Genomic DNA, 27,609 nt, shown 5'->3' on the forward strand with positions numbered 1-27,609 from the left:
CAGACTAATAATTCACTGAGGATGACTATTCCTTGGAATGAGTAGAGAATACTAACTGTTATCATTCTGTAGAACTTTATACCAGATCTTACGTAAAAAGTGCACAAAAGAGGGGCACCTGGGTGGCTCAGTGGGTTAAAACCTCTGCCTTCCACTCAGGTTGTGATCCCAGGGACCAGGGATCGAGGCCCGCATCGAACTCTCTGCTTGGCAGGGAGCCTTCTTCCTCCTCTCTCTCTCTCTCTCTCTGCCTGCCCCTCTGCCTACTTGTGATCTCTGACTGTCAAATAAATAAATAAAATCCTTTAAAAAAAAAAGTGTACAAAAGAGAGTGGGAGCACATTTTCTTGGTACTGTGTCCCTTAGGTTCAAAACACACCTGTCCACACACAAATACATCTACATACAGCAACACTATATCCTGTCAAATATGGTAGTAGGTAGGGACAGAGATGTTGGGATAAGTGGACCTCATACCTTTAGTGAGGAATTTTGTTTGCTTAAAATTAGTTTTTACTCACAAACCAAGGCCCTTTGAAGAGAAGAGTTAAAATGAATGGAGATCATGTACATGTCTCTAAAATGATCTTTAGCTTGGCATACATGTTGTGTTTTTTGTTTTATATATGGTTTAGAGAAGGAGAAAAAGAAACCCAGTAGATTAAATGCCTTCTTTAAAACCTTGTCTTCTATGATAAATACTGATATCATTCCAATGAAGTGATGGTGGCATCATATGACAATTCTAAATCAACTTAGAAAATAATTTAATCTAATAAAAAATAATTACTATCTACTATATAAAATAATTTGTCTTAAGCCTAAGTAAATTATAAATGAGTCACAGTATGCCCTTAGCCCTCCAAGAGATGAAATTCTAGTGATTAGTACAAATATGCAAATAAATATATCACAAAGTAGAATATTAATACTAAATAGAGAGTAACAAAAGTAGTAGAGAAGCTAGAGGGCTAGGAGATTATATTTGACAGATGGGTTCATGTAATGCATTATGATAATGTTATTTAAAACTAATTTTGGAGAATAGATAGAGGGAAAGAATATAAAATTTCATAGGACTTCCTGCAATGTTCTATGTACAGTAAGAGTTATGAGGGAAAAATATCCATGAACAGAAATATGTGTTAGCATGCTTTAGAAATGGTCGTATTGCTAATTAGTTGCCTAAGATAGATATGAACCCTCGATTTACAAATTGAACTTACCTGATGGAAATATGTATATTTTAAAATCCATTATGAATTACATATCCACCACATTTTAAAAATTCTATTGAGGTTAAATTATTATAACATTTAATTGAGTATAACAAATTGGAAAAATATCAGAATCACTTTAAATGTTCTGCAGTTAGATCACACTGGGATAATTCTGTGAAACTAAGTAACCTTTTAAGCTTAAGAGGAAAAGAGGGTATTTAGCAGATGTTAACTACTTTTTAGTGTGAGATAATATTAACATTTTATGAAATTTTTAATAGGAACTGGATTTTTTTCTATTATTATATTAGGTTGTCTTAGACTGCAAGCAGGCAAAAATCCAGTGTCCATTTGTAAAGTGACCAATAGTTAAGTTTTATGTCATATCACAAGAAGTTTGTGCATAGTAGCTTCTGGTTTGGTTGATTTTTTTTTTTTTTTGAGATTTTATTTATTTATTTGATAGAGATCACAGAGAACCAGGCAGAGAGAGAGGAGGAAGCAGGCTCCCTGCTCAGCAGGGAGCCCAATGCGGGGCTTGATCCCAGAACCCTGGGATCATGACGTGAGCCGAAGGCAGAGGCTTTAACCCACTGAGCCACCCAGGCGCCCCTCTGGTTTGGTTGATTTTATTGGCTCTTTGGTCTAATCTGTGACTTAAATATCTCTTATTTTCAAGCACCGCTCATCATAGAAAGTTGACTGTGGCACCTACAGAAGCATTTTATTGCTTTATAAGACTAAGGACATTTTTTTCCCTGAAGCCCCCAGAAAACTTTACCCTAAAATTGCCCCCAAATGCTCATGTTTAAGTCAATATTTGGTAATGGAATTGGTCTTATCATGATTGCCTTACTGTACTTATGATTCATTCCCATGAGTCAGGCCTGGGGGGGGGGTCACAAAAGAGATTAAGTATTAAACAAAATCAGGATTCACTTAGGAAGAAGGAAGGGGTCATGGCTCTTGTGTAGGGAACCAACAGTTTTAGCAATACAGTCTTATTTTTTTCTGCCTTCTTAAAAATTACTCCAAAGAGCAGGCAATGTAAAGTATAAATATTGCATAATGTAAATTAAACAGAAATTTTTATTTTGAAGAAATGAGCATCATACATGTAAAAGAGGTGTAATCACTTGTCCCAGGAAAAATGGCATTTCATGGGAGTGCAAGGCACGCTCCAGCCCAGGCTGCCATAGCAGAGTGCTTGAGCAGTCCTGGAAAACTGTTGCTTTGCATGGCAGTTTCCTTACGTATGAAATGGAAGGAAGGAATACTGCCAACTTTTGGAGCGATTACAGAGGTTACATGTGAAGAGTTTAGAAATGTGCCATGTTAAGAAATGTTGTTTTGTTTTGTCTGGTTTGTTTTATGTGGCCACTGTGCCAGCCTTAAATAAGTAAAAACATCTTTCCTGATGGGGAATAATGTAACCTGTAAACACCAACAAGGTTGTTTGGCATTTCTGTCCAGGGGCACAGAATGCTCACTTTTTTAAACCCTTTGATCTGTAGTAAAACGTTTTGGTAAGATGTCAGTTTGTCTATTCTCCACCCCTGCCCCCCATACAAATAGAATGAGCATCCCTTAAAACAGCTGTGATGATGCCAGTTTGGAGCAATCTGTGGCCAAATGAATATAGAAATGCAGAAGTTTATGTAAAGAGAGGAAAAGATGAGGGAACATAAAAATAACCATCTTCTCATTAAAGTAAAAGTCGAGAACTTTTCTCACAACCACACTGATGGCAGACAGGTATTGAGATACATGAAGAAAAAAAATGTTTAATATAGAAGGTGTGGGAAATGAGCTATTATGTTTAGGTGTATTTTAAAATAGCATTTAGTACTTTATTAAGGTTTCGTAGGTTTGTCTTATTGGAATGGTGAGAAGTCTCTCTGGGGAGCTGATATATCTGCAGAGACCTGAGTATGGGAAAAATAAGCCATTCATATATTAAAGGGAAAATATGTCAAACAGAGGGAACAACAAATGCAAAGATGAGTTTATAGAGCATGTCCCTCTCCAGTCCCCTCTGTCCCTGTTATGCGTCAGGTATACCTATCATATTAACTAACCCCACTCTTGATTTCTACAATTACTCAAACCATTCATTCAAAATCTTTATATACTTAAAATTTGAAATACTAGTTGAATGAGTATACTATGAAATACTAGTTGAGTGAGTATACCATGAGTATCTGCCGAAAAGATTCGTCTTTTGTAAGTGCTGGATGCGCTCTATTGAGTCAAACTGGCACAACTATGATTCAGCAACATTCTAACTGAAGATGATTTACCTGGATAACATTTATTTATGTATTTATTTATTTATTTAACAGAGATCACAAGTAAGCAGAGACAGGCAGAGAGAGAGGGGGAAGTGGGCTCCCTGCTGAGCAGAGAGCCCGATGCGGGGCTCGATCCCAGGACCCTGAGATCATGACCTGAGCTGAAGGCAGAGGCTATAACCCACTGAGCCACCCAGGCACGCCCTTGGATAACATTTATATCTCCATCCTTTGTAAAGGCAAATGTAATAGCTACCTCCTGATTATTAGGGATTCTCCCGTCATGTTTTTCACTGACCTTAAAAGAGATCACATGGAGAAAGACACCAGGTGAATTTTTAATCCCAACATCAGTGGAGGGATAAACCTCAGGCAAACAAATAGTTAATGAAGAGGCTCCTATCCTCTGTCCAAATTAAAATAGCAGCAGTTTTTTAATCCAAAAAAATCTCTTCAAAAATTCTTTCAAATTTTGAAAGCTCCTGTCAGTAAGAAAAATACTACAGTAGTAAACACAGATAAATTTCTGTAATTGCAAACAATTTTTTCCCAGTCCTGCACTAGTGCTTTTTATCATTTGATTTGACAGGATACCACATATACAAATTTGAAATAAAGCAAATGAAAAATAAATTATAGCAGTTTATCATTCTTCTGTTAGTGTTTATGCTATGCATAAAACTTTTATATAGCTCAAATTGATACTCAATTCCAGTTCATGGTTTTAGATTGATCAAATATATTTTATGAAATGTTCATTACATAACATATTCTCCAGATTTTCTCCCAGCATTTGTCATATACTCTTGCCATATACAATGGAAATAAAAACAAGCACTATGAGTTCATGTTTACAGAACAGAATAACAATATACAAAGGAATAGACTAATTCATATATATATATATGCCATACATTTCTAAAATATTTAACAACAACAACAAAAAAAACCACTTGCTTATAACTATATGTAAAACTTGAAATTAGAAAAGATACACTGTAGTAATGGTATTCAGAATCCCCAAGACCACTTTCAGGTTTCATGGTTAACTAGAAAGATTCACAGGACTCAACAATGTTTTTTTTCATGGCTATGACTTAAGACAATGAAAGAATGCAAAACAGTATCAGGAATGGCCAAAGCACATGGATCGAAGTACAGGAGAAACCAAATGTAAACTTCCAAGAGTCCTCTCCCAATGGAATCACAAAGGATGGGCTTAATCCAGCAACTAGTTGTGACAATGTAGGTGAAGTGTTGTCTATCAGGAAGCTCATTAGGGACTCAGAGCTTGAGGTTTCTGTTGGGTTGCTGGCTAACAGACTCTGGGAAGGAAGGCAAATGTTCAGCATAAACCACGTTGTGAAACAGTTCAGGCACATTGAGCCACTCTTATCGATTAGGAAACTCTTCTGAAATCCCAAGTTCCCAGGTGCCAACCAAGAGCTAGGCTTGCAAGCAGACCTTTCTGAGGATGGAAGCCTCACATCTGATATGTTAATTATTTTCTACACAGTAGTGAAAAGTACAAGTTTTTATAATCAAATGACCCTGGCTGCTGTCCACATTTTACCACTTACGTTGTTGTGACCTTGAACAAGTTATCAACACTTGGCATGTCTCAGTTTTATCAACTGTTACATTGCTCTAATGATCAGATTTCCACAAAAATAATATGTAGTAATGCATGCACAGTTCTTAGCACACTGCCTGCAAAGAGTAATAACTCAATAAATTAATGAATAATTATAATAATAGTATGTATGGCAACTACCATCATAGAACTTAGAATAAGATGTAGGGACAAGACTCAAACAGATGAAATACAGGATTTATAAGTGTGGGGTGTGTGTGTTTGTGTGTGTGTGTGTGACCAACTATAATACAGCAGGAGTTCTAAGAATGGGCACTCTCTGTAATTTGTAAGAATGCACATAAGCTTCCTCACCAGAATAAGTATTATGGAGCCATGGCCATAAAGGACAGAAGTAGCTTTGAGAAAATGAAGCTGAAGTATGGGTGACGACACTGTGATCGTTAAACTGCTCTCTGATGAAGTTCTCCTTTACAGCTTCACGGCCAGCATGAAAGTGACTATTAAGCTTGACACTAAAAATTCCAAGATAGTTTGGAAAGCTGGAGCAGAAGAAATTAGTGGGTAGATCAGTCTGGTTTAGATATAGCCTGATACTTGTATGAACGTTTTTTAGGAAATAAGGCAATAGGATTCTTGCACATCATTTTTTTTAACTGCTCAACAAATATATAGAACAAAGCATTTGTACCTTTGCTCTATTTAGAAATGGGCTCAGATATAACTCTCAGCAGGTAGAGAAATTTCTGACTTATCTAATGATTAAACATCATGATTACTTGAAAAATATATGCTGAGTAGAAACTTCCATCCTGATTGAATTAATAGATAAATGAAATAATAGATAAATTAATAGATAAATGATAAATAGATAAATGAATAGATAAATAAATTAATAGATAAATCAGAATATAATTAGGCCTGAAATTCATCAACAAGGGACAGCTGTGAGGCTAGCTCATGTTTAACAGAAATCATATGTGATAAGAATTTATTTATTTTCTTGGAACTCTATCTTTCTTGTTAATACAATATACCAAGCTGCTTGTATGTTGGAGAGAGAGAGGTATTGGGTAGCGTTGTGTTTTATATCTGATGTTAGATGCCTCCTCAAGCTAATGTTAAGCATTTAAAGATTCTTTACAAAATAAATATATTTTGTTCTATATCATAATTTTAATTAGATCTATAACTATTACAAAGTAGAAATATTTTATGACATTTTATATGTATTTCATATTAAGGGTTTGATTAAGCTTTGATTTCTAGAGAAATCAACCTAAAAATTATATCTTTTTTGCTAGAAAAAATTATAGATGAATTATGTAAATATATCCCTTATAGATTGTCTAATAGGTTATCACTTAACTAAAGTATATTATTTAAAGTAAAATAATTTGTTAAAATTAGAACTCTCATTGCATCTTGACAGTTATCACAGTAGAAATTATCAGTCTCTTAAAAAAAAAAAAAGTCAGCACCTCCAAATGTTTTCTTTAGTTGCCTCTCTTAATCACAGTCATGGAAAAAGAAGCCTTGATGTGATTATCCTAAACTATAGATATAATTATTTGCCCCACATTGAAAATTAAGTTGTGATTCATCGCCTATGTTCAAATTTAAATTTACACCATTTAAGCAAACACATTTATAAATTTAGTAATTAGTACATTTGTGAGTTATCCAGGCATCACATAGAAAATTGTATACATAATAGCAATGATACTGAGAAAATTGTTATTAGTCCAAGTAATTGGTAAATGCCTTTGGATTCATTCTGATAGTCTAGTGTATATCAAAGCATCCATTACAGTTCTTAAAATAACTTTATAATTTCTCCCTTTGTATTATAATAGGTTGATGATTATAGTTGTGTTTTTGTTATTTTATTTTGGCATGTGTCAACTGGTTTTATACTAGAATCTCAAGAAATAGTGCATTGAACTGATTTCAGCTGAATTGAATTAAAATGAACTGTTAAGTAATTTTAAGAAAAGGAACCCACACTTAAGTTGAATAATTAATCAAAGCCAATCAATTTGTTTTTCACAAAAACAATTTGAATTTAGCTGTGTGCTTTTTAATGAAAATGCTCATTTCCTAAATCCTATGAGTTTTTACCATATTAGGGACCAAAATCTATTATTTTCACATTATCTTGAACAATTTTCATTGATTCCCCCCCCCAGTTCCGTTGTGTTTATAGATCTATCTTTCATATGGTCTTTTTTAGTTTATTTGGGGGGGGGTATTAAATGCAAAAGTGGTATTCTATTTTTGAGTTCTTTTTGTCACATTACATCTTTAAAAAAAAAAAAAAAGTCTTTTTACCAGTTAGTTTTCAAAACATTGTGGAGTAGTATTAGGCCATGAAGTTTTTATTTCAAACTTATATTTAAGGAATAAAAACAATAACTACAGTTGTGTGAAAGAATAAAGCTGCATTGACAAATGAATCTCAATGTATTTTAAATATATCCATGTAGAAATTCTCAAATGCAGTAAATTGCACTTAGCAAGTTTTTTTAAGTTACAGTATTAGCTAAAAATCATTTAAATTTTTTCTAGGCTGAATATTGGACTGAGAATTTTGACCTAATGTAATATTTTCCCCTCAAAGCAATAGCCCTTGTTTTAGATGGAATATAATTTTAAGTTAAGAAAGACGTTTCAAATCAAACTATTTACACATTGATAGGTTTCATAAAATAGTGTGGGCTTTCGCTGAATCTAAGATGCTCTCAGTTGTTAAGTTGCACCATTATTTTATATTGCACCACTAAAAAAAAAAAGTGATTAAAATAAAACATACTTTATTAATATTTAGAAGTTTTATCTTATAACTACCAAAAGAGCTTTTTTAGACACAGTGAAACGTAGATGATTTTAATAATTTTAATCACTCCTGCATTTTATATGTACACACACACACCCCCCCCCACACGCATGCATTGGGAAATGTACATTAAATAAATTGAATAAAGCATTCCTAAAACCTCTTCCCATTCAGTGTCTGGCTCCCCTGAATTAGTTTTTGAGTCTGAGTTCTCAGTGTTCATCTTTCACACATAAGACTAGAAGGTTTTTTAAACAATAGTCAGTGTTCGTATTCAGATTCCTCCTTCAAATGGCCCTTAAATTGTTTGATTGAATGAGGAATTGCTGTTGTCCAACCAAGCCACAGAAATAACAACCAAATTCAAGCATGCATAGCGGCGATAGCTCCATCGCTACCTATGACCCCCACCTGATAAACAGGGATTGTTTAACAGACCTCAAATATGAGACGTGTTTACTTCTAACATAATATATGAGAACAGTTGGTATCTTAGAATCAAGGAAATACGGTATTAAAGAAAAGTCATACTGTGGTATAATGAAAAAAACAATTTAAGCTCTAATTAAGAGGATCTCTGGCTGTGTGCTTATGTATTATTCTAGAAAATAAAATTATAACACAGACAAGTCATTTTTATAATCTCTAGATTGTTGTTACATAAATTTGCCTGCATTTATTAAGTATTTGGATAGTATAGCCAAATCCTGTTGAAAATCTTTTCCATCAAAAGTCAAATGATTATGGTCATAAACTATATGTTGAACAGTTCTAATTTTATTATTTTATGTGTTGTCATATATATGGTTAAAGATAACCAATCAAAGTGATTAGGAAGTATTGAAAAGTCTTCATTCTATGTGGACTAATATTTTTCTTTTATCATTAAAATGTGCTTTCAAAATTAACAGCTGTTAAAAATAAATAAGTAAATGACCCAGCAACTGAATGTTTCTTAATTTCCTCTCTACCACAGGTCCCATAAGTAGTGTTCTGGTGAATAAATATGGTAGCCGACCAGTGGTGATGGTAGGAGGTTTATTATGCTGTTTGGGAATGGTCACAGCCTCTTTTAGTACCAGCGTAATAGGGCTTTACCTCACTACTGGATTCATTTGTGGTAAGTCAAGTTTTGTTTTCTGCTTATTCTCTTCTTAACACTTCCATTGTTCGCAAAGGTCTATAAGAAACATAAACAACAGACCATTCATATTGTTTTCTTTGACTTTACTTTTGATATCAGATGCTATTTTAAAGTATTTTCATCTAGTACACTGAAATACTAGCTTGGAATGGCCAATCAAACTTATTTCAAGAAATGGGAAAAAGTTATCACATACCTTAGGTGCTATAATATCAATGCCAAAAAGAAAACAGTTTTGATTTAATTTTACCATTTCACCTTTATTCATCAGCCAGTTAAGATGGTATTCTGGGACACAGACTTCCTGGCCTATAAATAGCTTCATTTTTTTAAAAGTTGTTTTTCATTACTTATTACTATTTAGAATATCTGACTTTTCATTATAGGTTAAAAAGGATGCCAAAAGATATTTTCTGCATGCATTGACTTAGTTCTAACAATAGAATTCTTTTTGTTTGTGTTCTGGTTAGTGGTAGGGCTCTGTATCGGTGTCCCTTCTTTTCCTTACAAAAGATTCTAATTGTTTAAAGGCTCTGTAAGGCACATTTGCCACTAAACACATGGTTTTAAATGTCATACTGTCATTCTGTTACAGTTGTTCCTCATGCATAATGTCTGTTGACTCAAACTGACCTAAATACGTACATTTGGAAAACACTGTTTTTAGTAGTCTCAACAGTAAACTTCGTTAAACAAACCTACACTCAAAGTCTTAAGAAAAATTAGATTTTGATATATAAGGAAACTGAATATTTTCCTTATGCTCACAGAAAAACGGTAAATATATTCTCTTTTTAAAGTAATTTTAGATGAGTCTAACATTGCACTTTTATATCATTTGATGAAAAAAATAAAATGTATTAAAGCCTATAGTAATAGTGATGTTAAAATCTTTCTCTTTACAACCTTTCCACAACTGTTTTCCTTTTTGATGTGATAAAACACCTTTTGACATTATAAATGAGAATTTCCTGTCTAAGAGTTTTCATAGTACAGAGAATGTTCTTTCTTTGTCCAGAAATACTATATATTACATTTGACCACAGGAGTCAGGCTGGGCCCACAAGTGATGTATTATGGAAAATATGATTTTGTTATTACTCTACCACAAATTTCAACATTATATATTATTCTAACTTCAATTCTTGAGTCTTGAAGGGTTTGGTGCTTCTAGAATCAATCATTAAATATACTATGAGAGGTTTATCTTAAGGCATTATCAGCCAATACAAAAATACAGTCTAATTTTTAAACCTAATTTAGCACATATTAAATGATCATGGGCAAATTAACCTCTTTATTATGTCAGTGTCTTTGTTTTTAAAATGGGGAAAATTATAATCTCTTTCCTTTGGGAGTCATTGGAATGATTCATCTAAAAAATGAATACATAGTGCTTTACAGAGTACCAGAACTTTGTTACTTTTAAATAAATACTAGCATATAATTATCATCATATGTCATTATATAACCTCTTGCAGTCCTAGAACTTACCTGACTTCGGCAAAACCCCCTTTTGTTCTTGTTGAGGGGATTAGAACCCAGGATGTCTAGGTGTTACGTCCAACACTGTACATAGGAAGATAACTGAAGCAGAGTCAGGTCTTTGGATTTCAAATCTCATGTTCATTTCACCATGCCAGAATAGGAAATAGATGGCCACCATCTCCTAAGGAGAAATTGGATTAATACCCGAAGGCAAAATTCTAGGTGACTGAATGGGGTGAGGGGTTGGGGGAGGGTGGCATTAGGTAAAGAAATTTGAACTTCAAAACAAAATTCCTGCGTTTTAATTTGGACTCTTCCATTTACAAGCCACTGACCATAGGCTGGCTGGCTGGCAGTTTTCTTATTTATAAATTATACTTATTCTGCGTGTCTCACAGGTATGGGCTGTGATAGCATCAGAGAGCATACTGCCCTGTTACTCTCCAAAGCTCTTGGTTACTTTTTGTTAGCTTTTAGGGACCCTCCTAATCATAGAAAATATTTGTATCAAAGGTTTGCAGTAAGTATTTGTACTGAGAACTGAGTTGTTCCTGAGTCTAAATAGTTAACCACTTTGCAGTACTCTCAATTTACATAAATTGGTAAATGCAGAATTCTTACTTCTGCAACCCCTAAACTAAGACAGGATAATGCCTAGTCTAAGAGGAAAAGAGAGGTACCTTATCTAAATTGATCTAAATCAATTTTACATGCTTTTTAAACAAACATAATCATTACTATTGCTAAATAATACTTTGACAAGCTATAAGAAATAATTCCTCTCTCATAGGTGACATTCAGCACTGCCAAGTGATTCCATTGGAATCGGTAGGAATAGTAGGGACCTTTGAATCATATAAAGAATTAGTTTTAATCCCTAAAATAAAAGGTTTAAAGCAAAAAATTTATTTTTCAGTCAGTACACATGTGCATCTATATTCATGAAATATGGAACATGAAAGATGTAGAGCATGACATTAATGGCATTAATTTATTCCTCTTATTTATTATTTGCACAGTTCTGAAAGAAATACCTGTGGAGAGACCTAAGATTTTCATAAATGACAGCCTTTTTAATCTGTTCCCTCTGTTCCACTCTTAAAAAAACAGTGTTCAGGTGCCTGGGTGGCTCAGTGGTTTAAAGCCTCTGCCTTCGGCTCAGGTCATGATCTCAGGGTCCTGGGATTGAGCCCCGCATCGGGCTCTCTGCTCAGCGGGGACCCTGCTTCCTCCTCTTTGCCTACTTGTGATCTGTCTCTGTCAAAGAAATAAATAAAATTTGGAAAAAAAAAAAAAAAAACAGTGTTCACATTTTAAATGTACTTTTGCCACAAGGAAGAAATCTATTCTATATATGTGGTGTAAATATAATGCATATAAATATATATGTTTATGTACCTAAAGAGGATTGATTTATCTGTGGTAGTAAGTGATTATAATTAAGAACTAATAATTTCATCCTAATTTCCACCTATTCTGTGATTATGGAAACATCAATAGATGTCCTTGGTTTTATTTTTCTGCTTTCACATGAAAGGCCTGTGAAGCTGTCATATGTATTAGGGTGTCCAGTTGTGGGAACCTCTTTGTTTATGCACAATTCCATGATATTTATAATCATCAAAAATTACTACCCACTTTTGCACTTTTAGTTCTGCCTTCCCCACTTGAATGTACATTTTAAGGAGTAATTCCTTTTGTGAGTGACATAATGTGTTTGTGTTTTTCTTCCTTTTTTTCTGTTCTCTTTAGGTTTAGGTCTAGCCTTCAACCTGCAACCTGCCCTAACAATCATTGGCAAATACTTCTATAAGAAACGGCCCGTGGCTAATGGCCTCGCCATGGCAGGAAGTCCTGTTTTCTTAAGCACGTTGGCTCCTTTCAATCAGTACCTTTTCAATACTTTCGGCTGGAAAGGAAGCTTCTTGATTTTGGGGGGTATACTGTTGAATGCCTGTGTGGCTGGGTCCCTCATGAGGCCCGTTGAACCCAAACAAGTTGCCAGTCAGTCTAAAAATAACATTGGCATAGGAGTGGATGACTCAGGTGTGAGGAGCCATAGGAAGAAATCAGCATGGGAGATAGTCAATATGTATTTAGATTTCTCCCTTTTTAAGCATAGGGGATTTCTGATATACTTATCTGGAAATGTCATTATGTTTCTAGGGTTTTTTGCCCCCATTATATTCTTGGCTCCATATGCTAAAGACAAAGGAATTGATGAGTATTCTGCAGCTTTCCTGCTGTCTATTATGGCTTTTGTTGATATGTTTGCTAGACCCGCTGGAGGACTCATTGCAAACTCTAAACTTATCCGCCCCCGAATCCAGTATTTCTTCAGTTTTGCAATCATGTTCACTGGAGTGTGCCATCTCTTGTGCCCACTGGCAGAGGACTACACAAGTCTGGTGTTATATGCTATATTTTTTGGTCTTGGATTTGGGAGTGTTAGCAGCGTGCTCTTTGAAACTCTCATGGACCTGGTTGGCCCTCAAAGGTTTTCCAGCGCTGTAGGACTTGTCACAGTGGTGGAGTGTTGCCCCGTTCTCCTTGGTCCTCCTCTTGCTGGTAAGAATAATTCTCATCCAGAAAAGCAAAAAGCAAAAAATGAATATCGACTAGCCAGGACATTTCTTTGTAGCATATGATGGGGCTTGTAATAATAAGTAATAATAGCCTGAAAGACTGTGGGTGTGTTAATTTTAGGTTTTATTATGTATGTATTTTTAAATTTCATAAATGGTTGATCTTAGACCTAAATTTGCTTCAGAGCCAGGACCTGTGAACTTAAGAAGTTAAATTATACTGATATTTAGTAACATAATTTGCATATTTTTACCCATAGCAATTGTTTTCTGCTTATAAAATTGTGTCATAATAATAAAATTCCACTTTTTCTTCATTCTATCATTGACTAACAAGTTTCTCTTCTGCTTATATTAAAATGAGTCAAAAGTGTAAAATAATGCTACTAAAGGTCAGGATCTATTTTTTAATTGGAGTACATTGGTTATATTAATATCTTACATGCCTAAGCATAGAATGCTTTTATAATATTACTGACAGAAATATATATATATATCCATATATATGTATATATATATACTCATATATATATGTATGTGAAATGCAGTATGGAAAAGAAATTCATTTTGAACAGATACATTCCACATTTATAAATTATAGTGGTTACCTATAGATTTTAAGATCTGAGATATTATAATATAAAAATTATATATTTATATAATATATTATTTTATAAAAATTATATTATATAAATAAAATAATTATATAACATATATATAAAATTATAGTGGGTACCTATAGGTTTTAAGATCTGAAATATTTTCAGTGATGCCTATAAAGTATCTGTGCTAAATGTAGAAGTGCATTTTTGAAGCTAAGACTTTGTTTAGTCTTAGACTTTAATGTTATAAATTAAATTAAATTAAGTTAATTTAAATTAAAACATTAAACATTAGAACATTTAAATAAAAAAAACATTATTTTCCAGTACATTGTTTTGGTTAATACTAAGCTTAGGTATTCACTTAGGCTCTTGGCCGGACCCCTAGTGGTCATATTAACTGCCAGGTTAAATGTAAATTTTTCCAGTTTTTAAACTGCTTCCCTACATGACATCAAGGTATCATTTTTTAAAATTCCAGTATAGTTAACAGATAGTGTTATAGTCATTTAAGGTGAACAATATAGTGATTCAGCAATTCCATACATCAAGAAATAATTTTGAATTGGGAAACCTTGTATTTAATTTGTTGATCTTTAGGTATCATTGAATTTCTACCTTGCTTTTTCACTTGGTCAAGAACTAGTGGCATTCTTGCCACTCATAGGCATCACTGAAAATATTTCAGATCTTAAAATCTGAGCGGCTACTGAATTTTTTTCATCTCTGAGGGCTGTCTTGTATCTAGCACAGATGTTGGTATATCTTTTAATATTTTTGGGTGGTATATCTTTTAATATTGGCTGTACTATGGCACCAAACCAATTTTCAGAAGGAATGAAAGTTAGTCTTGTTTATCAGCTAATTGATTTTGTTGCATAAGACAACTATAATTGACCTGTCTTTGCCTACAGAATTAGTTTACTAAATGGGTTTTAGAAGCCTATTAATTAGCGGCAAAATTTTTAGTATCAAGGGAGAATATTGTATTTCACCAGCCGTGGTGAGAGTAAAAAAAAAATTAAATCAGGTCATCAGGCATAGTGAGTAGGCTCTAAGAATGAAAATGAAGGCATCTGATTTGAATGTTCCTACCTGCGCTGAGAACCTGTATTAGTAACATTTATATCAGTTTCAGTGATCTTGAGTGCTTCTTGTGTTAATACTGCCAAACCATTACACAAGTGCTGGCAATGGCAAGAATCCATTTGGGGCTCCTTTTTGAAGTTCTCAGGCCATAGCCATAATAAATCCATTTTTTTTTTCATCCTGTTTCTGTCTTCTGGTATCCCTGATCCTCCTTGACTTTTGGACTGGCTTCTTCTCTGTAGCCTTTGAACACTGATAGAACGGTCTGGCGCGTGGTAGGCACTCCGTAAATACGTTTGAATGAATGAGTATCATTGTCGTTACTTCTCACACCGTTGCTGCTGTTGCTGCTACTCTTGTTTGTAAAGCCAGAGTGGAAGATAGGGTATGATTTTTAGTTATGTATCCAGCTCAAACTTCCACTGCTGCGCTCACAATAGCTGTCGTGTTTGGTTTCTTGATGATGCTAAAATAAATTCCCCAGACATTTAGAAAGTATGTTGATATGGCAGCCCAAAGTGATACTAACTCTGATGGGGCCATAGACCTAATGTTTATGTATTTAGAAGTATAACAATCATCGGATGAATAAAAACAATTGACTAAAGCTAGAATGGAAATTTAAATTATGCATTTTGTTATGTTTATGTATATGGCACACTCAAACCTATTCCACCATTTAACTGATTAAAACAGAGAACTTTGTTCAAATAGGCAATTTCACAAGTAGCTAAATTTAATACTGAGCCACTAACTTATATTCTAGCCAGAATAAATGAGATTCTAATTAAAGAATCAGGCCTATATCAGAATCACCTAGAATATGCATATAATAAATAATACGGACTTGCATATACTATCATTGTTAAGAATTAGGTACCTGCATAAGCAAGAAGCAAAATTAAGTATAAACTGAAGTATTTTTAAAAGTCAGTAAACCTGGGTGCCTGGCTGGCTCAGTTGGTTGAGTGTTCAATGATTGGTTTCGGCTCAGGTCATGATCTCAGTTTGTGAGATCAAGCACCCCATCAGGCTCTGTGCTGGGTGTAGAGTCTGCTTGAGATTCCCTCTCTCCCTCTCCCTCTGCTTGTCCCCCCACCCATGCTTGCTCTCACTCTCTCTCGGGGGGAAAAAAAAAAAAGATCAATAATTCTTCAGGTTATATGGTATCAGGCTAGTTTTTAAATGTTCTTAATAATCAAATGTAATAAATACTTTCTTCCTGATTTGTCTGGCCTTAATAATTTAGATTCAGATAAACTAAAAATTGTGATTAGCCCTAAAAGTTATCATATGACTCTTAACCAAGAGGTATGGTAAAGCTCTTTTACAGAATAGTTAAGAATCTGAGTTTCAGACAGACCTTGTTTGGATTCCAGATTCTGCCACTCACTGGCTATGTAACCATAATCAAATTATTTCATAGTGATCTTGTAAAAATTAAATGAGCTATAACCTCATTTAAAAGTGTTTAGCCTAAGGGGGTCTGGGTGGCTCAGTCGTTAAGCCTCTGCCTTCAGCTCAGGTCAGAATCCCAGGGTCCTAGGATTGAGTCCCATGTAAGGCTTCTGCTAGGCAGGGAGTCTGCTTCTTCCTCTCCCTCCTCCCTTCCCCCCCACACCTCCATGCTCTCTCTCTTGCTCTCTCTCTCAAATAAACAAATAAAAAATCTTAAAAAAAAAAAGAAGTGTTTAGCCTAGTAGTGGGCATAGAAAAAGCATTGAGTAAATATTATGGCATGTCAAGAACCTTTAAAAAAAGCCTTTGGATCTTTCCTAAAAAATGTGAATTTCTCCTTTTTATTGAAAAGAAGCATGGGAAGGATGAAGCAGTCTCCATGTATAAAAGTTAATAGATAGGTATATCTATTTGTAGACACACAGATACAAAAAACATGCCTCACACATACGTGTATTTATGAATATACACACAAACAGATATATACCTATTTTGTCTTGGTTGTACATTTTTATTGAGGGGAATAATCTTCCTTAAATTTAATATACTGGTAATATAATTCTATGTGTACATACATGCCTTTTTTATGCATGTATAGAATTCATAATCTAGAATAGTTTTTGTTAAAAGCTCATGCAATATTAACCTCAATAAGAAATGGGTACATACTTTGTGGAAGAATTTACTGGAAAATGTTATAATTTTATAGCTGTTTTATTATGCTGTCTTAAAAGATGTTTTCTGTCTGTTAGGTAAATTGGTGGATCAAACTGGACAGTATAAATACATGTATATTGCCTGTGGCGCTATTGTGTTCCTCTCAAGTGTGTGGCTGCTCATCGGCAACGCCATAAACTACAGATTGCTTGCAAAGGAAAAGAAGGAAGAAGAAAGGAACAAGAAACTGCATACACCTGAGTCCAGAGAGTCTGAACCCTTGAACAAATCTAAACACCATGATGTTGATGTCAGAAGTACAAGAACAGAGAATAATTCCTCCGAAAGAGAAACTAATATTTAACAAGAATCACATCTCTGATTTCAGTGTTTATGACTTTTTTAGGAGTTGTTTTTTTTTTTTTTTTTTTTCAAAAATTGGGAAAGTTTTTACTTGAAATGAGGAGTCATAATGAAGGATGGAGATGAGATTTTCCTCGATGGCGGGTTTTTATAGGTTTGTTTTTTAACACTTGTTTGGATAGTTCAATTTTGAGATTATGCCTAGAAGGAATCCATGCAATGGGTTTATTTCCATACATGACTCTGGTTGTCACGGTTAAAATAATTTTAAAGTCTTCCAGTGACTTCCAGTCTTGGTTATAGAGATCTGAATCGCAAACCCCTGGTTTAAGTACTTAGAAGGCGTGTGTTTAATCCAATAAGAATACCCTGTCCAAATTTCATTTTTTAGTGTTAAACGGAAGTGAAGGAAAATGAATTTTCTTCTAGTGTGCATGTGCACGCACACACACACACTGACCTATATGTACACACGTGCAGAGTATCCAATGAACAAGACAAGTAGGTTCAAAAAAAATATTATCACTTTTTTTAACTTTAAAAATAAATCCACTGAGAATGAAGAAATCTGTTATATCTGCACACTACTTTACAATGTGAATTTTAAAGATAAGAACATCAGTGAAAATGAGAACGATCTTAATTTGAAAATGCAACTAACTGCATGAAAAAAATTTGCATGTATAAAATAAATTTGAAAAAAAAAGTCCATTTTAAACCATTATTTCTGAGCACTGTTAGATTTGATTAATCCATGCACGTGATTTCTTTGAGGATGGTCATTAGTACCTGGTGCTAGAGAATAGAACTCTCAAATAATTTTCAGAATTCTTACTTCATATGTAAATCAAATTAAAAGCCTAAGTGACTGTTCGCAATGAGCTACGTTCATTGATTTTAAAAGGATTTAGTTTCAAATCCAGAAAGTAATAACCAGGGATTTTTTTTTTAATCAGAACTCAGTCTACACTCACTGTCAGACTGAGACTTCAAAATGGAATATACCAGAATCCTGGTCGACAGGCTGACAAATAGGCCAAATTCTAATTTTTCCCAACACATAACCGTGGTCAGAGGATTACTGTTATGAATGATCTGAGTAAAGCTGACTGAGTGTGAGAAGTGCTTATACTGAGGCCTCCCAGTTCTGTCATTTCTCACCCCTCCCTAAAATGCAAAAGCAAAACACCCAGAAACCCAAAGAGGCTTTTCACTCCGCCACTGAAATTCCTCAGGCTATAAGGAATGGCCTCACTTCGAAATCCCACCCCCTCCTGATGAGACTTTCTGCCACCTAGGAACGTAACTGGGAGACTGTGAGAAAAGGTTTCTAGAACTGGAGGCTGCTCATGACTCCGTATACACACTTGTGAAGTTTATCACAGGATAGCAAGAGGCCTGCAACATTGCCCGTTGCCGGCCGGTTTAATTTAGCAGTTTCTCATTTTCGTAACGATGTTAAAACATCTGAGAATCTGAATCACCCTTGAATGTTCAGGCGTATGATAGTTACTGTGCACTCAGAACTATAAATACCATTTAGAGTAAAACAGTACTTTTAAACAAGAAAGAATTTGTGCCTTAGGGCTAAAGTCATTAAGTATTTACATCAGTAAATCTGAAGTTTAAATTAAGAGTATGATTAATGAAAAACATTTAGTGCTTGATTATTGAAGTGATTTTACTCTTAAGATGTCAAAAGGGATTTGCTGTTCATTTTTTTTTTTTTAATTGCAGTGGAGGCAGATGGTTTCTTATTTCCTATAAGATTACACCTGGACACCAAGCTTTTGTGATAATTAACATTAAGGATTTGATTTGTAAAATTTATGCACTGGCTAAGCATGTGGCTCATATTTAGGAAGCTATATAAAGTCCTATATTTCATTTAGCATTCATTTTGTTTGCAGATGAAGAGGAATTTGTATTTTTTTAAATATTAAATAAAGCAACTTGTGCCAATACCATAGGTAAATAAATCAGGCAAAATGGGGCAGTGTATGGCCGTTTTTAATTTAGTTTTGCCCAATCTTGAGTCTTGAATGAGCTACTTTTATATTATTAAGTGCTTTTGTATAGAACTCTGACTTGTCATAAGAAACGCAACATTATAAATTGTGTAGTAGCTCCCCAATCTTAAACATTTCCCAAGAAATGCCTTCAATTCTCTGAGGATATGTATTTAGATTAATATACATATCAGATCCCGGGGGAAATAAACATCAAAGTAATGATAGTGGGGTTTGGGCCCAAGGCTTTAGTCCTTTTGTCCCCTGCTGGTGGATGCCTTCCAGTGCCTTCCTCCATGGAAGAAGGTTCATTTATGTATTGATGAGGTTTGTGTCAGGTGAAAACTGATTCTTATCTGTTCTGTTGGCCTTCGGTCATCTTCATTAACTTTTCATTTCTAACACTGTATATTAAATTGTTGAAAAAGAAAGGGAAGTAAAATTGCACATTCAAAGCACATAATAATTCAAAGCCATGGCTGGCGACAGCTCTACACAAAGTTACAAATATGCACACATGTTCATTCTCACAGTTATGTTGAAAATTAATTTAGAACACACTTGAAACAGTGACATCGACTCATGTACAGGATTGAGAATTATTTCAGAGTAAAATAATTATCTAGTCGTTCACCCTCCACTCCCTTGAACTTGTGAGTTTATTTGTTGCTTTAAGAGAATCTTTCAGAGACCAAGAAGAGAATATCAACCCAGAATATTCACACAGTCTAGAGGAAGCAATATAGTTGGCCTCTGAGTCTGCAGTGATCAATGTAGACCATATTTCTTTCCCTAGGAGTGACATGTTTTAGATGTTCAAGATGTCATGAAATGAAATCAGAGTACACCAATAAAATTCGTTTTAGTCCCATTACCCCACTGGGGAATTGTTAAGAAGGGAGGTTATCAACCAGGGTACTAAAATAATTCATAATCACTAGCTACGTTAAGTATTTTTCTACTTGTGATAACTAGCAGCCCATATTTTTCACAATTGAACCTTAAATATGCCTTCACTAAGAATTTTGGGTATAGACTTGTCCTGACCTATCCCTACCCTCTTTCCTGATCCTTTTTGAGGGTGGGGGGGTCCAGTCAACACACGTTTAAGAGGCACTGGGTTAGGTTCTAGTGTACTTCAAGTTGGAAGACATGGTGTTTTCTCAATGTAGATTTACGTGAGTTTCACTTCTTTGGTATCAACATCCACCTATCTTATCTCATGCCCCACCTCTAGACACTAGAAAATCAGTAAAATGAGTTTGATATATTTGAATGTGCTCTTTAAAAATCTAGATTTTTTTTTACTCCTCCTCTGGCTGCACATGACAATTGAGGATACAGAAAAAAGATGTATGATGTAAATATAAGTTTTTATATTGATATTATAAAATGCAGAGAAATCCTTAATCAGTTAATTGAAAATTATTTTCCATCTAAAGTACCTTTTTTTAAAAAAGTTCTCTCATATGTATCATGTTGCACACTTTTAATGAAACAAAATGAAAAATCATGATCTTTAGGTTCCATTTAATAGGGAGAAAGGGTATAAAGTGAGAAGGGAACTAATATTTACATTGTACGTTTTACCTACATAATACTTTTTAATATTCAAACCAAATTATAAATAGAGCTATTGACCTGATATAACAGATGAGAGAAACAAAGATCAGACACACAAAGTTCAACTAATTACCCAAAGTGAAAAGCAGTATGTGACAGATCCAGAACTAAAACTCGGATTTCTCTAAAAGCAGAAAGAGCCCCTAGGGTGTTCACTAGCATGCCGCCTTCAATAGAATCTATAGAAGCAAAGGTAGATAAAATAGAGATACAAAAAATTTAAACCCTATATAGCCAACCAATTAGGTTTAACTGCAATTTGTATCTTGATTTATTTAGTGTTCATTAGAGACTGTTTGCTATAAACTAGTATATAATTTCAAGTTGCCTGCTTTTCTAGCCAATGCAAATTATACCAAATAATGGTAATGATTGTATAATAGCCATAATTGTTTTAATACGACTTTTTGCACGAAAATAATGACATATTTATATAACTCAGGGATAATATATTTTCCCCGAGGTTGGATTTAGAAGAAAAATGTTATTTTCTTTATGGACAAGTAATTCCCATATTGGTTGCTACTTATTATGACTCAAAAAGTACTTCATACAAAACATTATATTCAGAGTTACAGAGATTCCCATTTAGAGGATCATCCAATCTACCAAAGAAACTTAAAAAGATTGTAAGATATGAATGATTTGGTTCATCTACAGAGTATGTATTTATTTTCATCATTTAATGTAACTGACCCTACATCCTAACTGATTTTTCAACTTTACTGGAACATCTGTTACTGCCATTGTCCCCTCTGTCCATTTGTCCTAGAGTCAGAACAAATGTCCTTGCTTTTGTCCTTTCCCTCTAAGACTTTTGACATCCATAGAATAGTGTTCTCCTTCACACTATTTTAGATACTGTACTTCTAGTGCATCTTTCACAAAATCACATGTGCTGCATCTGGTCTTAATCAGTTGTGATGTGTAGGAATGGCTGTCTTCCTGGAATCAACAGTATGTACTTTTGACCATGACCTCTCATCTTCACAAGTGAGGGAACTCCTGTGACTGGAGGCTTGAGGTATCCTGGATAAGGAAGGAGCTTATAATCTAGAAGACATATTGTTAATAGGAGTCTTCCTTGTGCATGATAAATATATAAATGAATATGATTTTTTAGGAATCTAGAAAAAAATCAGTCTTCCTGTCCTTGGCACTAACTATCCTGGATGTTTCTAATATTCTTGAAAGGCCTCATGGCTTTGAGAAACAAAGCTTACCATGACAGCACGGGGCCATTACATACCTTATACACTCTTCCAATGCAGTGAGATCCCCGATGCATCTTACCAAGTTGATTCCTTACCACCACACTTCACAGCACCAAGCAGCATCAAAATTATTCAGATATAAATTGAAATTAGAATCTTTACTTTATTCAACTCACTTTGTTTTATAGGTTTTGATTTTTACACATCCATGTGCATGGTCTCCCTGCACTTAAAAGCTGAGAGGCTCAATTATCAGTAATTACAGTGCTTGTATAATCAAAATCAGAAATTATCTTTGTTGATAATTAAAACATGAACAATTTGCTGAGCTCACATCATTTTTTGTAGCTCTCATTTTCTTTTCTTTGCTCTCAGTTGTTTGTACACTATTTAATTTTTAACTCCTTCAAGGTCCTGGGATCTGGTTTATGTTACTCTTCCCCCACATTGCCTTTCCTTTGCTTTATTCCACATCTGTGCAGTTCATGAAAGCATTGTTATAGTACTGAGAATCATGCTTTTTAGGTCTCTGCGTTAAGAGAAAAAGTAATATTGCAAACAGAATTTTTGGTGTTAAGAGCATATGGGGATTTTTTAGACTGAATTATTTTTCCCATCCCAATCCTGAGCCACCTTACCTTATCTTCTTTTCTCATAATTATTTTTTAAAAGTATTTTCTTTCCATTATTTTTCACAGTATCTAGGCCAGCTTCTTAAGCATTTTTCATCAATTCTGGGCATTTTTAATACAGAACTCTTGTTTCTTTGGCGGGTATAGTTACACTCCCCTGTGTGGTGAACGCCATGTTTTTCAGTCCCCACATGTACTTGTTAATAGTGTGACTAACATTCAGGAATATTTCAATAGGTGATTAATTGATTACCTTTTCAGCAAATACTTTTCTTCACATAGCAAAACAAGATTTTTTGTTTAAAATTCAAATATGGCAAAAATAAGCTAAAGAAGCTCTGTATGAAAACACTGCTACTCAATATTCTATCAAGACGTAAGTTGATAAAAAGTTCTGTTCGGATGAACAAAAGAACAGAATTCTTATATGAATTTCAGGGTGAATTTTGAAACCTATTCCTCCAAGCTTTTTATTCTGGGTTTGTTGTTGTTTTACTTTCATATGCATCTAAGAAAGATTTTGAAGTTAGACCTAGTTTATAGGGTTGTTCATTAGAGTACGAATTTTGGATATACTACTTAAAGGACTTTATTTTTCTACCACATGCTTTCTATTTGTAACTAAAGTATGAAGATTTATGAATTTAGTGAGAAAGGACGTGAACTAAAGTGTTTATTTTTGGGGCACCTGGGTGTCTCAGTTGAGTGTCCGACTCTTGGTTTCAGCTCAGGTCATGATCTCAGGGTCGTGAGATTGAGCCCTGAGTTGGGCTCCATGTTCAGCGTGGAGTCGGCTTGGGTTTCTCTCTCCCTCTCCTCCTGCCCCTCCCCTTGCTCGTGTTTTCTCTCTCTCTCAATGCATAAATAAATCCTTGAAGTGTTTATTTTCTAAGCATTAGATATAATTGTATTTTGATTTGTATTGTATTTTATTTTGATATATTTATGTACCAAAAATATATTTAATTCCTTTCATCTTCTCAACCCTTTAAATTAGTTTGTTAGAGATACACATTTTTACAGAATAAGACCAGAATAGGTTAAGGGCTTTACATAAACATACATCTATCCTTTTAGTAAGTGCAGGGTAGGAAGTAGAACCCAAGTCTTTGGACTCCTGACCCACCTTTTCCTCGATTGCACAGCATAAGCCATCCTGTTTTGTAGACTGAATACATATTCACCCAGAAACACTTATTCTACCCTTGCTTGATAAATCCTTTATTTCCAAAATAAGTATATTTCTCCTGAGTCATATTTTGCTAAATCATGTTTGTAAATTTAATTTGAAGAGTATTTAACGATTCCCACAGTAGACAATACTGAGTAAACTGGACATAATAATTGGTGGGATGAATGATTTTGCACAATATATGTGGCTATAGCAATATCTAAGTCATTAAAAATACTTGCCATTAATGTGTTTATAGAATCTGTGTGTCAATATTCCATTAATTCCTCCTTTCTTTATGTTCCTATTTTATTTTAGAACCATCATTCACTTATTTCCTAAAAATTTAATTCCAGAGCACAGAACACACAATGCAAGTTTGTTGAATTATTAAGTTGTATGTAAGAAATTATCATCATTGGATAACTTTGAATAGGACACACCAATAATATTTCTTGATCTAAGAATCTAAGGATGAGTTAATAAAATTATTAGGATAAGACCTATCTCAAAAATTCTTTATTAAATGGACATTTATGTAGTATTTTTTATGTACTACATTTATGTAGTACATATGTACATTATGTCGTTAACACAAAACCTGACAACAGGTGTCTGGCAATTGTAGAACTATAGTTTCTCTTATGTTCGTGATACCATCTTCTTCTGTCCCCATTTTATCTAGTAGATTGGTGGGGGGGTTCCTTTTTTATTCTATTTCAGAAAAAAAAAAAGTCACTTCTAAATAAAAAATCCCTAGTGAAGGGGAGATGGTTGCTATTAGGAATTTGCTCTGTACAAGTGTAAAAACAATCTATTCGATACTTGTTTGCTTAATTCATCAAGGATATTTACCCTAAGAACATACTTTAATAAAAGTTTTGATAAACTGATGTGTCATAGTAAAATCTTTCATGAACAGGGCCCGTGATGCCCTTGTAGTCAGTGATGTGTTTGGTTAGATTTAGGGAAACTGACATCCAAATATACTCAGTTTTTCTTGTCTGCGTGACAGGTAAAGCCTCAGTAGCTGCAGTGAGTGCATCAATAAATAGAAGCCCCTTTCTTTGTAATATCATAAAAACGAGATCACAAATTACTTAAATATGAGTCAGGTATAGAAATTCCTGTGTTGAAGATGGGACAGTAAATTATTTCCATGTATTTGCTAATATTTACATTTGATTTGGAGCTTCTTACTAAAAAGCACTTCCCTCCAAATATTTTAAACTACTATATTGATTAATATTTCCTAGAATGAATACTTCCCTATTTCTGAGGAATTCCTGAAAATATTTACTACTTATATTCTTCAACAAATATTTCTTTCTTATCCCATTGGTATGTATGGGCAAATATTAAAAGTAAGATTATTGATATAAAAGTCATACATAATGACATGTTGCTAAGAAGACAGATATAAGACATTGGTTGGCAATGGCCAACATAGCTAACTTTTGCAACAATTCTTTAGGGGTTAATCTGTAGAATTGTTATTTTTTAAAAATATAAATTGTATCTTGGGCTGTATTTTTATGATTTTTAAGTGAAAAGAATGTAGTTCATTTGTTCTCAAGGCACTTTAAAGAGCACTGAACAAAATGACCTTACTGTCACATGGTCTATCAACTACAATTACGATAATAGGAAAATGAAAAGAAACGGTAGATTTGCTTGACAGCTCAGGTGATCTAGTCAGTTATCTTTATATGACCTAAATCATGGCTGTACATATTTCATTTTTCAACAAATCACTATGGTATGAAATAATTTAAATGGCAGTTGAAGTTTTAAAAATGTAAGGTAGAATGCACTTCTTTTTGCCTTCTTACTACTGAAAGTACTTAAAATGATTATGATTTGATCTTGAAAAAAATATTTCTATAATTTTTGCATATACAGTGGTTCTGAACTTGGCAGATAAAACTTGAGGAAAAATTAACAAAATGAAAGAACTAGCAGTTTCATACAAATACGTATTTCGTTTTTAACTAAACAATGTAGATTTATTTAAGTCAGGAATACGTTATGTTGTTCATTATTTTAAAAGTATATTCAGTTCAATATGTTCCTACATGATTTTTTTTCCTAGTTCATTTTTAAGCAAATTTGTTGACTACTGAATCATTTACTGCTCAACTGTCATTTCTGCTGTCTCTGTTAATTGTAGTTTCTGTTTCTCTGCACAACTAATTTGCAACCAAATGTTGAATTCCTTTGTGGGAGTACGTATTTTGTCTGTAGTTTGGAATATACTTTCAAATTCATCTCCATCTTACTAGAATGTGAGCTCCTTGTGGACAAGGATGTTATCTTAGTTATAATAACAGCTTTAATGCCTAGAAAAGTGCCATGCACAGAAAAGTTCCTTTATTGAAATAAATGGATGGGTCTAGATTGTTAAATTAATACTATAGTATCTTATGATGCAAGTTGAATGGGTATTAGAGGAATTCTCTGACTAATTTTCAAAGATATAGGAAACAAATATCTGTAGCATTTTTATCTAAAAATAGAAACTATTTTGAGGATTTCATTTTTATTCCATCGGTAAGCACTCTATGCACGTTCTGAAATATGCAGCACTTAAATTTCATGGTACATATTAACTTGTTTTATTTACAAAATCAGAAATGTGCTTTTAGGCTTTCTAGAAATAAATGTTGACAATCATTTTATTGACCAAAGGTGCTACTTATTTTCTAATATTTATATTCATCATAAGTTCTCTTGTCTACTAAGCTTCACTTCTTCTTTTTTGAGTGAGGGAAGGAGGAGGAGCACACAAAACTAAAGTATCTTTTCATCTGAAATATGCAATTTAGCATTGTATATGTTGCTTTGTGCTCTGTTCTTATTGTATTTTAATTATTATTTCTTACTGTTCACTAACTTTTACTGCAGGCCTATGCTGTTTCTTGGAAAGTATATGCATATATATTTATATAATATGCAAGAAAAAAAACCTGTATTGTGCATTAAATTAAAATTAAAATGACAAATAAATGTTCATGTTAAATTTTGCAACGAAATCTGTAGCTTTTTCTTAAAGACCATTAAATGTGCTGTGCTACACTATGCTAATCAAAACAATTTCCAATATCAAATATTAGGGCACTGGAAGTCGAACACAGCCAAAATACAAATCATTCTTAAGGGCTGAAATGAATGTCTACTGACTACAACCAGCTGGAGTTGGATATTTCCCTTCCCTCAAGTCAATTAGGCTCTAATAAGCCCCAGCAGGTTAGGCTCTTGTTAAATCGTTTCTTCTGAGGACAGACCTTGTTAAGTAGAAACAGAATGCTCTGGAGTATTTCAAAATGGCTCCTTTTCCCTTCCCCCTGACAGAAGTGTGAGGCATTTTTCTCTGATATTCACTGTGAGCACATAGTAAAGCTCCCAGAGGAAAAAACAAAAAGTATGGTGCCCTCCCCTGACTGGGTTCCCCTGAAGTTTTTAATTCTCAGACTTTTCTACACTGGGACTTGAGCAATTCTGTCAGTTGCTGTTAGGTTTTCTTACCCTAGCACTGGTTCCTGTGGAGTATGCTGCTTGGAGGTTCCTGCTTGGTAAGTAGCGATTATTCAAATTTTTTTAGCTATTCTCCAATTTTGGGGGTGGGGTGGCCTA

The 27,609-nt window shown here is 34.0% G+C and overlaps 1 protein-coding gene across 4 annotated transcripts in view; it reads left to right on the plus strand.

Moving 5' to 3' along the window:
• The window catches only part of SLC16A7 (solute carrier family 16 member 7), a 168,530-nt gene extending 151,140 nt beyond the window's left edge, over nt 1-17,390 (plus strand). For 3 of the 4 annotated variants that reach the window (XM_032874623.1, XM_032874625.1, XM_032874624.1), the window contains exons 4-6: nt 8,918-9,061; nt 12,326-13,141; nt 17,060-17,328. In XM_032874623.1, the coding sequence (XP_032730514.1) occupies nt 8,918-9,061; nt 12,326-13,141; nt 17,060-17,328 (1,229 nt within the window). Of the gene's footprint in view, nt 1-8,917; nt 9,062-12,325; nt 13,142-17,059 lie in introns of all 4 variants that reach the window. The other variant, XM_032874626.1, reaches the window with a different exon arrangement.
• The last annotated feature ends 10,219 nt before the right edge of the window (nt 17,391-27,609 follow it).

Source organism: Lontra canadensis, unplaced genomic scaffold (assembly GCF_010015895.1).
Source record: "Lontra canadensis isolate GAN:19392208 unplaced genomic scaffold, GSC_riverotter_1.0 scaffold53, whole genome shotgun sequence".
NCBI classification, from domain to species: domain Eukaryota; kingdom Metazoa; phylum Chordata; class Mammalia; order Carnivora; family Mustelidae; genus Lontra; species Lontra canadensis.